This window comes from Callorhinchus milii, unplaced genomic scaffold (assembly GCF_018977255.1).
Source record: "Callorhinchus milii isolate IMCB2004 unplaced genomic scaffold, IMCB_Cmil_1.0 Scaffold121, whole genome shotgun sequence".
NCBI lineage: Eukaryota > Metazoa > Chordata > Chondrichthyes > Chimaeriformes > Callorhinchidae > Callorhinchus > Callorhinchus milii.
Window position 1 is genome coordinate 55,147 of NW_024704862.1, and position 12,001 is coordinate 67,147.

Here is a 12,001-nt window from a genome sequence, read left to right on the forward strand (position 1 = left end):
CCCTTTGCCTTACACTACACTGGTTACGACACTACACGTTAAAGTACGAGCTAAATCGCAGATTATGATTAAATTAGTGAATTTATACTAAACCGCGAACAGCCTTGTTAAGGGTTAAGACGAGACAAACCAAAGAATACGAGACGTTTCGACTGGGCTCGGCATCTCTCCCGGGGTTACTCGAACGAGTGCCCCTCTTGGAAGTCGAATGGTTGTACCGTACGTGCCGCCACTGGGAACGGGCACTGGCTCTGTTGAACTGGAATACTGCTCGGTGCCGACGGCTAAGGACGCACTTCACGAGGATGCCCCCTCTATCCATGGAATGTTTTGCTAAATTACTTACGAATTAAAACTCACGAGACGTTTAAAACGTTGCCTTGATTTTAAAATAGTGTTTTCGCTAGCGTAGCGCTCGTGATCCAATGATGTGGGTGGGGATACTCTTTAGACCGTTCTTAATACTGCGTTGGTAAAACCTCCCCCACTCCTCTTTAGCTTCCTCTTTTAAACGAAACTCCTAGCACTACCAAAGAAATGTAATCAATTCTGATTTGTTTTCAGAGGAACAGTTTGGCATGGCTGTCTTAGAGGAAAAAAACACTAAACCAATATCGAATGCGATTATGGGTAGCTGAATGTGCAGGTAATACGCATTTTACTTAATGTACTGCCGTCTCCGTGAGTCATGTTTGTGCCTCGGTCAGCTTTGTATACATGGTCGATGGTGGGTGTGCTTTGGTGGTTTGTGTATACGCCTCCATACATATGAAATATCATGTACCTACCCAATCAAAGTTAAGTTCTCAATCTTGGGAAATTTAAGTCAACTGTTCGTTTTATATCCAATTTGGGTTACACAGCTATGCGTATACTGGCTTGTTTCAAATGTGAACATCATTCTAAATTTGGTGGATAGAATTGTGACTGTCTTAGTGTTATGAGATAGTAGCGAGGCTCCCGTTATTAAAAGTAAATTTATGGTTAAGTACAATTTAATCTCATTTCATGAATAGATACACTTGAGAACTGATAATACTGAAAATGATGTGTAGAAAATCTAGTAAATGATTGTTGCTAAGATGGACTTTGTGACCAACATTTTATAATGGGAATATGCGAGTAAATTTGTATGCAAAAATGTGAGATTGGTAACGTAAGTGGCAATATTGTTGTATTGTGAATTTAGCTGACGTGCCTCTGTCCACATTCTCGTCCAGACTAAGAAGAGGAGGAACAACGGGCGTGCGAAGAAGGGCCGTGGCCATGTGCAGCCGGTGCGCTGCACGAATTGCGCACGCTGCGTGCCCAAGGATAAGGCGATCAAAAAGTTTGTCATCAGAAACATTGTGGAGGCTGCAGCTGTGCGTGACATCTCCGAGGCCAGCGTCTTTGAGTGTACGGGTCCTACGTTTTGTTTTTCACTACATATTTGCAGCATTCATTATCCATAGCTTTAATTTTTGCGCTCCAGAAATGAATGTGACTTGAGTGCAATAAACCGGACTTTTAAAATCCTTTATATTAAGTTCGCTTGCTTGCTTACGACCGTGCAAATCTTTCGGTCGTTTTTTAACCCACTTCCCGTGATCCAATCGAGCTGACATTTTGCACACAGACTCGTTGTGCGTGATAATTAATTTTCGTGAAATTTTTTTTCAAAAATGTTACACTGTTTAGGGAAATTTTTAAAAAATATTTAATTACCAATTGCTTAATGCTGGCAGACAATCATCTGACCCATAGGTAGCAGCCATCTCAAGCCAGAGGACGAGAGGACTCTAGCCGCCACGCATATAAAGGATTTAGAGTGAAAAACTTTGTTTTTACGGGTTAATTTTTGAGTTCATGACCTTGCATTGACAAGTGCTTCATTTAGAGCGAACCTTATCCAGTTATATCAAATGTTAATTGACATAGGTTATGCAGAATATTTTTAAAACTATAAAATTGTATTAATTGTGGTGTGTCTTTTTTACACAGCTTACGTGCTTCCCAAGCTGTATGCCAAGCTGCACTACTGTGTGAGCTGCGCCATCCATAGCAAGGTGGTGAGGAACAGGTCGAGAGAGGCACGCAAGGACCGCACGCCTCCACCAAGGTTCCGTCCTGCTGGGGTAGGTCACATTGGCACTTGAGCCTACTTTTTGCACGACATTTTACAATACATTTCAGCCGTACACGATTTTTTGGGACAATAATGTCACGATCCAGTTTTCACTCTGGAAAAAAACATGCCATCTCGTTTTATTTGTATGCACAGTACAAACATCCAATATATATTACAAGTGCAAAACTATCAATGTTCTGTTGTGAGACTTTTATTCACTTTGTTTTTACAGGCCCAGGCTCCACGTGTGCCACCGCCTCCAAAACCCGTGTAAACCAACGGAACGTTGTGGAAGCAAAAACCATGTTCAATAAACGTTGAAAGATCTGATTTTCCTGTCGTTCTCTTTTATTTGGCCAATGTATAATGTAGACAGTAATGCCATTAGCAACAACATTGAATCGTTAGTTTTGAAGGGAAAGTTTGTGTTTGCAAACAGGTTTTTGACGGTTTTAGTACATTTTTAATGTAATGAAAGCTGCTTCAAAATTTGATGCATACATACTGACAGTTGTGCACATTTACAAATTAGAAATGAGAATAAGGTGGGACATGTTGAGCTGGTTATTTTCAATGCATGCCTACTTTTACCACAGTATAACCTTATGGTTGAACACATTTCAAAATTGAAATGCCATGTGATTGCAATTTTTTTTTTGCTGGCAGCCGATGTGCAACATTCGATTATGCTTTAATATGGATTTCACAATGTAAGATGTTAAGTTTGTTAAAGTTTCGCAAAAGCTTTACTGCTCATTGTCAATTGCATGAAACGGAGCAGGATCGGTAGCTCAGAACCATTGCTGCAAAGGTGCCTTTGCGTGCCCCGATATCCTTTCAAATGCATTGGAATCACTCAATGAGGTGGCCAAAAAGAGGCTGTTAAGCTGCAAACAGCAGGGGGCCAAGGACAACCTGAGATTGACCCCGCGCGAGGGCTTGTTACCACTGCTCGAGACTCGCCACTGACTAAAACGGAGAGCAGGTGTGCAATGCATTATATGGCTGGGCATATAATGGAATCCAGGAAGATATTTGATTTCTGCTGGTCTAGTATGAATTATTCCCTTGTTAAGATGCAGAGGGAAATATGTTCAGTGTCTTGATATTTTAGCTTGTCTGTTCAATATTCCAAAATATAGTACAATCCTACAAGTCGAAATCCCCGGTTAACAGGCATGTTTATTGCAATTTTTGCCGATGCAGCATACTCATTGTGATTACACATAGCAGTCATCGCCCTTTGCTGGCAGACTAATGGCTGATTACAAGCCAAATGCTAAATCACCTTGTGCTCACGGACAGCTGCCACTGGGTTTGGCGTAAAGGATACTCTGAAAAACTGTGGGTAGGTAGCTGTAGGCTATTGCACATTGATGCCACAGCAACCTTAACTAATCGTGCACTTTACATGCAACACTGCAAATTGACTTACGAGCCCAATCTTAGAGGGGATGGTTGATTACAATTTCAACTAAATGAAAATGGTATTTCACATCTCAAAAGTAACATTCAGCTTTTCATGACAGGTACTGTAACATATCCTGGCAATGTGTGCAGATTCACGTGCATGGTGCAACTTAGGCCAACTGCATTGGAGGGCAGCAAGCCTCAAATCTTCCAAGTGATGTGCATGAATATTGAGCATTCCAAGTTACCCGTTTATGGATTTGATATTTTAAGCGTTACAGTTTTGACCTAAGAAATACAGCTCAATCATTTGCATTTTTTTTACTTTGGAGTGAATTTTTTTAATGGTGCATGTTGGCTATGGCCAGGAATGGAATAGAACTCCGCAGTGTGCTAGCCAATATATCACATGCTCCACAACTACATTTTTTTTCGGTGCACATTTAATTTACAAAATAGGAAATCATTATTTTTCATGAATTTGCAAAAATTTTATCTGGATAATTTCACTTTTTACCTATTTATTTTTGAGTGTGGACACTGGTGGTTTTGAAACTTTTAGGTATGCCCCCCTCCAATTAAAACCATCGGTGCCCCCCCCCCCCCCCTCAATTAGGCGATTTAATTTTATTTTGTCCCGACTGCTGACGTTCCCTGTGCACTTACAACATTTCTCCTGCACGGTATCCAAGAGCACATCTGCGTATCTCTAAAAGGCTTTTCGTGCCTCTGCTGAGTGGGGGCGCAACACACCACACCCGGAGGGTTGAGAACCACTACACTACCAATGAAATACTGTTATTATTTTTCTATCTACGTGACTTTACCGAAAGGCCCAAAGAGTATGTATACAAAAGTTAAGCTGCAGTGTCCATTCGGAACCAGCAGAGGGCGCAATTGTCCAAAGCGAAACCTATCGGATTTGCCTTTCATGGCATTTAGATATTGCTGCCCGTTGCAGGTCAGTCGTGTTGACGCTCATAGAATATTGGCACTGTACTTTGCTTGTGATCAAGTACAAACGATAATCCCATATACATAATACAGGGGCACATTTTTTGCTTCGTTGTACAGGGTGGTCCATATGACCTGTGACCCTCCAATTAATTGACCTAACATTTTTTTTCCTTTAAAAATTAATTTGTTTTAAATTAACCTTACTTTACAATTTTATAATAATACAGGGGCATATTTTTGCTTCGTTGTACAGGGTGGTCAATATGACCTGTGACCCTCCAATTAATTGACCTAACATTTTTTTTCCTTTAAAAATTAATTTGTTTTAAATTAACCTTACTTTACAATTTTATTTTGAGGATTAAATTATGGTACACGACACCTGTACCGCCCTGAACAGCAAATGATTGAGTTTTGAGGCGTTATGTTGGTGTGTGAGATACCAACAGGACTTGCACAGATCGCGTTACTCGTGGACACACCACATATCCTTAACATCCTAAGAACGAAACTTTGGATGTATATCTGTGTTGCAGGTGAATAGTACATTGTCATGTTAAAAACAGTATCAGATAAATACAATAGATTTTTTATACACGTGGTAAAACATTCAGAAAATAGGCAAATGTTCGACATCTTGCTCCCCACGGGGCCGTGGGGGTGCCGCGAATTTTAGATTTCCCGGATTGGAGCGCAGATTTTTCGAGTATTTAGAGTATTTCACCATTCCCAGCTGCTCTCTAGGGTTAACCGACCACAGCAATTGCAGGTCATTCCCATCCCGACCTCATAAAAATATATTAAATGTTCCAAGAACTGCTGGGTGAAGGCCTCCACAAGCCATCGCCACCTGTGTCAGTGATTGTCATCACTCGGAGCACTCCCAACCTTGACAGCCACTCTGTCATTATTCTCGACCACCAGCCATCATCCCTTCACGTGATGTTCTATCCAATTCCACTTTTCATAACACTTAAAAGTCTGTCTTTAACCTCTTGTATTTTCCCTAATCCATATGTTCCTGTCTTACGAATTCCAAGCATGTGCCTTTCTCTGTTTCTTGACGTCATTTTTTTACATTCTAATTTCTGAACCATGTATCATAATGAGTAATACGCACTGACAAAACACTGGCGTGTTGTCTATCATTAAAAGTTGAGCATTCCACAAACACTATAACTCTCTAAGCCTCTTACATTTTTATGTTAGTTTGTCTTCAATACCGATCCGAGGTATACATATTTTCCTGTGTGCTGAAATCAGTCTGCAAACTTGTACATAAATGTTTTTGTTTCCCATTTATACTGAGCCAAATGTGGCAGCATTCATTACCGAGTTATACAATTTATGGTATTGCAAAATTTGATGAGTTTGCAGAACATCTCGTGAAGTTGGTGTGTTTTTTTTAAATTTGTATTACTGATATTCCAATTAGATTATGCAGCAGACATTCTTAATGTTGCCTAGCTTTTGTGGACTATGTAAAGGCATTCGATTTCGTGGATATTGACACAAAGCAAGGCCTAAATTAATTATACTTAGACATAATTAATACCTTAAAAATGGAATAACTGCACGGAGATTGCATGATGTAAGTAGGAACATTAACAAAAGAGCATTCGGTAAAAGTGATGTTCTCAACAAAGTAATTCACAGCAACATTGCTTTTCGAGTAAGAACACTATGCAATACGATATAAAAAAAAAGGCTTCACAAAGGTCATGTTTAAAATAAACCTCATATCTTTTTTAAAGTAGAGTACTGCCGTTAATTGCGACACATTTACCCAAATTTTCTTATTCTTAAGGGTCTGCTTATGTGCTAGTTTTCACGGGGGAAAATAGTTTGTGCAATCAATGTGGTTAAACACAACATTGCATTGTGGCATTGCCAAATAATATTTTTTTGTACACTACCCTGCTTACTGGAATTACACATTACCATTGGAAATATATTAAACAAGACTTCCAAGTACTATTGGCTCAACGTGGATATCTTACCACGCGTTTCCACACAGCTACATTATCTTTCACAGCGATGTGAAATATAAATTATGTTTTTCATGTCAATTTTGAACGACCTCATCAATTTCTTGTCTTAACATCTCATTTTCTTCTGCACATTTCGAAGTCAAAAGTCCCACTCATAACTAAAATCGAGGTCTGATTACATTTTTGATGATAGTTGACCTATAGAAGGAAATTGCTCTAGAGAGCCCCTCTATTCGAATCGGTTTTCCCTTTTTTCTGGCAACAAAATTAAACATTTTACAAGGAATCACGTCTGCATTAACCACAATACTTGTGATCAGAATGCAAACAAGAAATATACTCTGATAATATATGCATTGTCCTTGAAACTGATTGGTCCACACCATACAGCTTTCTTTTGAGCCTCGTATCAAACGGTGTTAGACCAGAGGACGCCAAAAGGCGTACAGCTCCTCTAGTTGGTATTTTCCTATTCGCCCACCGCATGGCCAGACAAAGCAAGAGATGGGAGTACCCATACTTTACCCGCACACACCACCTGCTGATCAATTCACTGTGATCCATTTATACTGATGGGTGAATAAAGACAAGGGGATTTCAGAAACCTGCCCATAGTTTCAACTACCATGCGAGGAAATCGAACCAGCAACATCAGTATTGCAAAGCCAGTAGGCTGACCATTACTCAACAGCAGCATCCTTTCAAAATATAATTTACAAAAATATAAGGTTCACGCGATAATTTAACCTAATATTGGTGGAGAGGATGACAGCCTTCCCGTGGTCTCCACTGTTACATGCTTGTCACAAACTGCCATCAACCCAGCAATCGAACGCCCAAAACGGGCCTTCCGATCAGGATTGCAACACCAAAGGTCTTTTTCAGGGCCAAAGTTACCGCAGCGTGGGTCTGTCACTACGTTTGTGCCATCTAAATGTCGAGGGCCTGTTAAGGCCCAAGTGCCACTTCCTTGGGACGTTTCCTCGAACTCCACGTGATCTACGTGCACCTGCTCCAAGAAGCCCATACAGCCGCCGACGACGACGAACTACACTTTATCCCATACGATTGTTTATTGACATAGACATGCTTATTTTCACGAGAAACTAACATTTGAGCCACTTTGCATATATTTTCATACGAATTTTTTTCCAGATTTTAGTCTTTCTGTATAACGTGATATTGCAGATGTTGAAATTTCTATGAAATTTCGTAGCCGAGTCATTGTGGAATAATCTAACCTTAACGCTAACTGTTGACACCCAAATTATCGATTGTAAAATATACGCATGATCTGCATGATGTCTGACATCTCGCTGCACATGGAGTGAAACTGGAGAACTAAACAAGCTCCCAGCACGTGAAGTAAGATGCCAGGCATAACGCCAGACCAACACGCAGTACAACGCAAAAAAAATAATTACATAAAGCAATTTATGCCTATATCGAGTCATCCATTTTTAGGTCATTTTATAAAATTACAACAATTTGGAATATTGGCATGAAATCTGTAATGTTTGTGTCACTTTTCCAATTAAATATATAAACCGTCGCATTGTGAGTACTGTTGAGAAGTTAAGGAAGTATGCTGAAATTTCAGTGAATTCGGTAATGATCACTTAATTCCTGGAAACTGAGTTTTGATAACAAGTGTTTCTCATATTGATGTCTCAATGCTATATTAACTATTCGACCGAGCTATACGACAGATTCTGTTAAATATATGCTGTTCAGTATATATGTTAAATGAATGAATAAATATTATCAATTCCAAGTTATTATGACTCAGTTCCTGGGCTGTGTGAAAGGATGTATGATTATGTGGTTGTGTCCATTATTTTACCATCTTTTAGGTTGGGCAGTGGAAGGCCGAATATTATAGATACATGTTTCTCTTTTAGTTATATATGTATGTAACATTGACAGCAACTACTCAGTATTAAATCAATAATTCACACGTATTTTGTATAAAAATAGCATAGTAAGGTTAATAATTGTGATCCCATGGGACTCGTTGAAGTTTGTAACAATTACCCCTTTTGTTGAACATCCACACAATTTTAAACTGAAGCATTTCTGAATGAGTATAATTACTTTATTGCTTTGCAGGCAAAAATGTATGTTGTAAATAACTTAAATTCAGTATAAAATGCCTGAGATCCACGGAACCAAAACAAAGACTCTGCACTCAATGACCGGCATCAAACCGTGTGACAGCTCTATGCCTCAGTGCTTTTGCTAGAAAACATGTAACACAATACTTGGTTTTGTGAGCTGAAGCGAGTGATCTAAATGTGCCTATGCAGATGAAATAAAAGGAGGTAATCTGTTAATGTTACGAAAGGGATGCGTTATTCAAAAGGTACACCTAAAAACGAAAAGTAGTAAATCGGATTGTCTTTTCGCATCTATTTAATACGTAAAATGAGCGATATGTTTCGGGTAGCCATGCCAACTCTGTTCTTAGCCTTGTTTAGAGGCTTAAGCCCTGCGCACACAGTGTGTTGTTAAATGTATAGAATTAAAAGTTTATTTTGTTTAACCAGGTGAGAAATAAAGATGCCAGAATAGTCTTGTTTGCAAGAGTGACCTGGGGTATTAGTTTGCTAATAGGGAGTGATAATTGCTAATGTATAGTCCTAGTTGAGTAATTTGTGGATACGTTTAAAAATTTGGCAAATTTGTACCCTGACACCAGCACACAATGGGCTACTCTCGCGAATGATATCAGGGGATATTTTCAGAAGAAGAAGAAGTTTATTTCCCGAGTAAAACCCATTGAGCTAAGACCCTCCTTCTTTACTTCTATTGTGAAGCAGAGAGAACATATCACAGTTATTACATACCACAGTCATAATCATGGTAGCTGCTGGATTCGAACCCTTACCTCTGCAACAAGCTGCAATTGCGGGTAGGGAATACTCATCATGACGTATGGGTCTGAAACCATTAGTACAGTTGGCTATGTACTGCGAGAAAATAGTTCAACATACGTCCGTACATACTTTTTGAATAATAATTTAAACTGGTAACACGCCGTAAAGTATTGACTAACTCTCGAAGAGACAGAACAACACAATCCCATCTGTCTCTGTTCCCCTCCTCCTTGTCCCCAATCACGATTCAAATTTTTCTCGCTTCTGGCCCTTTTACACTGGAACAAACTGCCCCTACACGTCGAACAATCAGCTCCACTGTCCATGTTTCGTTCTTCCCTTAAAATGCACTTGTTTTCCCTTGCTTACCCCAACTCCACTTCCCCATCGCTTTCCCATCATTAACTCCATCCCTCTTGCCAACTTCCCTCCCCATTCATCACACTCACTCATCGTAAACCACGCATTGTCAATTTCATCATAGTTTATTTCACGCATCATCATATTAATGTTCTACCATCCTTCTCATCAACTCATCTCATCACACTATTCTGTTGTAAAAAATAGTGAATTCTTTGGTCAGCGCTATATGAATTCAAATAAGATGAGCGAGGAATTACATACAAGTTCGAAGGCTGCCACACAGTGAACCGGCGCCACCAATTGGGCCACCTTGTAAAGCACGAAAAAACTGACAGGTGAGAAGAGGAAACTATCCCATGCAGATGGAACAGGTGGAGTCCACATCTTGCTCTAGCGCCGTCTCCTGGTGCCTTGACGTCCACGGGATGGGAGTTTCACAACATGTGTGTGATCTGCAAATCCTCGTCACCCTGATGACGAAATGTTGTAGTTTTTATTTATTTTATTTTTATTAATTTGAACCTATATAAGTGACTTTACCGAAAGACCCAAAGAAAAATGCAATTCATAATTCTCGAATTACTTTTTTTTCATTCGGATTAAGGAATGACAGTAACATTAAAACATAAAATGAAGAACCAGTATACTCTACTATACAATTTGCTGGCAGGAAATTCTTGAAGATGTTTTCCACATGCAAAAGCCACATTGTACTGCTTCCGATGAATGCAGAGAGAGCAGCTGAATCTCATAAACACAACACTATCACATAAGTTTAGCACGAGATCAAAGGGCTCGCATAATGCCCATGCATAATGTACGTTGCCTTAGTAATCCCCGCCCCACATTGTGCAAGAGCGTAGAAGCATGGTCAACACACCTACGCCTCTATATAAGGAACGAAACAGTAAGACTTCTCCACAAATCTGGCTGTCGCCTGATGAAGCTAGTTGTAATTACTGGCAAAACGTCGTACTCAGATTGTAAATGTTGTGGCTTGGCTCTCCAACACACCGGTGTGCTGTACTAGTGACGAATTGGCACGTTCTGTTTACGTGACAACCCTTACTAGTTGGCTGTGTCGGGTGGTGGCGGGTTTTAACGACACATTTATATATTTACGCGATCTAACCCAAAACACCTTTATTATGGACTATCACATCAGCCTTACATCCTGCTGAAGATAGTAATCTTTACATATATCTCTCACAAACGTATTAATCATCCCAATGAATTTTGCTGACAATATGAAGACACCCACTTTTACTTATGAATACAGTTTTACATTACTATACTGTGATATATATACTGTACAGTGTAAGTCACCTTATTACTGTACATATGATTAAACATCTAAGTGATTCCTAGGAGCACTGAATTTATGTTATTCCCATCTTGCGACGGTTACAAAAAGTCAGCTAGTAATCATGGAAATGCATAATATTATCCATTTTTATCTGTGGATAAGTCACCCAGAAGTGATCTCCCAGAAGCGCTAAATGTATGAACTTCTCTGAGCCTTTGCACGGTTAAGGAACAGCCAAGTAAGCAATGGTAAAATCGTCCCACTCTTCATATTTAATCATGGACAACTTTGACAATAAACAGCAGTACTTTGCGTATATGAACACGTTGAATAGGATCTGTCAAGTGTTCTCCGCAAACAGAAGGAGTTTCACTGACTGAGGTTTAGGCAGATATGTGAAAGGAATCGCATACGTGAGGATATAAACAACGGCGGTTATGCCACGCACAAACTGCACAGGGTTGTGGGCTGTGAATTAGGGCGGATAAATGACGGTCGGTTATGTGACGTGCTTTGTTAGAAATTCATTTATCACATTATTTTCCAGAATACTCGCCATTGTCGTAATAGAGTTTAGGTCAGCACAGCAGTTGAGGATTAGGCAGAACATATATGCATAGTATGTTGACAAATAACGAACATCTCTTGCTCCTACTATTACTAATTGGCACAGTTTTACATTTTCACGTATGCCATTATTTATACTGCTCCGCACAAATGAAACATACTTAACAGCGCAGTCTAAATATTTGAGTAGAGATGTCCTTTAATCAGTTAAAATAGTAATATTTAATCCATTTCATTACGAATTAAACATCTGCCATCCTGCTTTTCGTAGAGTAATTAAATTTCGAAAATGTTGGAAAATCCGAATAATTATCCTATGTTCTTTAATTAGACACTCCTTAGAATAGAGCATTAACTTTAATACCAACACTTCATTTGTATCATCATGCCTCTAAAACAGCAGGCTGGTCCTAATTATTGC

At 39.4% G+C, this 12,001-nt stretch overlaps 1 protein-coding gene across 1 annotated transcript; it reads left to right on the top strand.

The window, feature by feature from the left end:
• The first annotated feature begins 208 nt into the window (after positions 1–208).
• Positions 209–2,384, top strand: LOC121851780 (40S ribosomal protein S26-like). The gene is made up of 4 exons (XM_042345857.1): positions 209–274; positions 1,221–1,398; positions 1,984–2,117; positions 2,343–2,384. Exons 1-4 carry the CDS (start codon positions 209–211, stop codon positions 2,382–2,384), a joined length of 420 nt encoding a protein of 139 aa, XP_042201791.1.
• Positions 2,385–12,001: the final 9,617 nt, after the last annotated feature.

Bases quoted from the DNA above. Each gene is read 5' to 3' on its own strand.
- LOC121851780 (XM_042345857.1), top strand. From the start codon at position 209: ATGGTTGTACCGTACGTGCCGCCACTGGGAACGGGCACTGGCTCTGTT. The intron at 1,399-1,983 runs GTACGGGTCCTA...TTTTTTACACAG, and splicing joins CGAGGCCAGCGTCTTTGAGT to CTTACGTGCTTCCCAAGCTG. The intron at 2,118-2,342 runs GTAGGTCACATT...TTGTTTTTACAG, and splicing joins CAAGGTTCCGTCCTGCTGGG to GCCCAGGCTCCACGTGTGCC.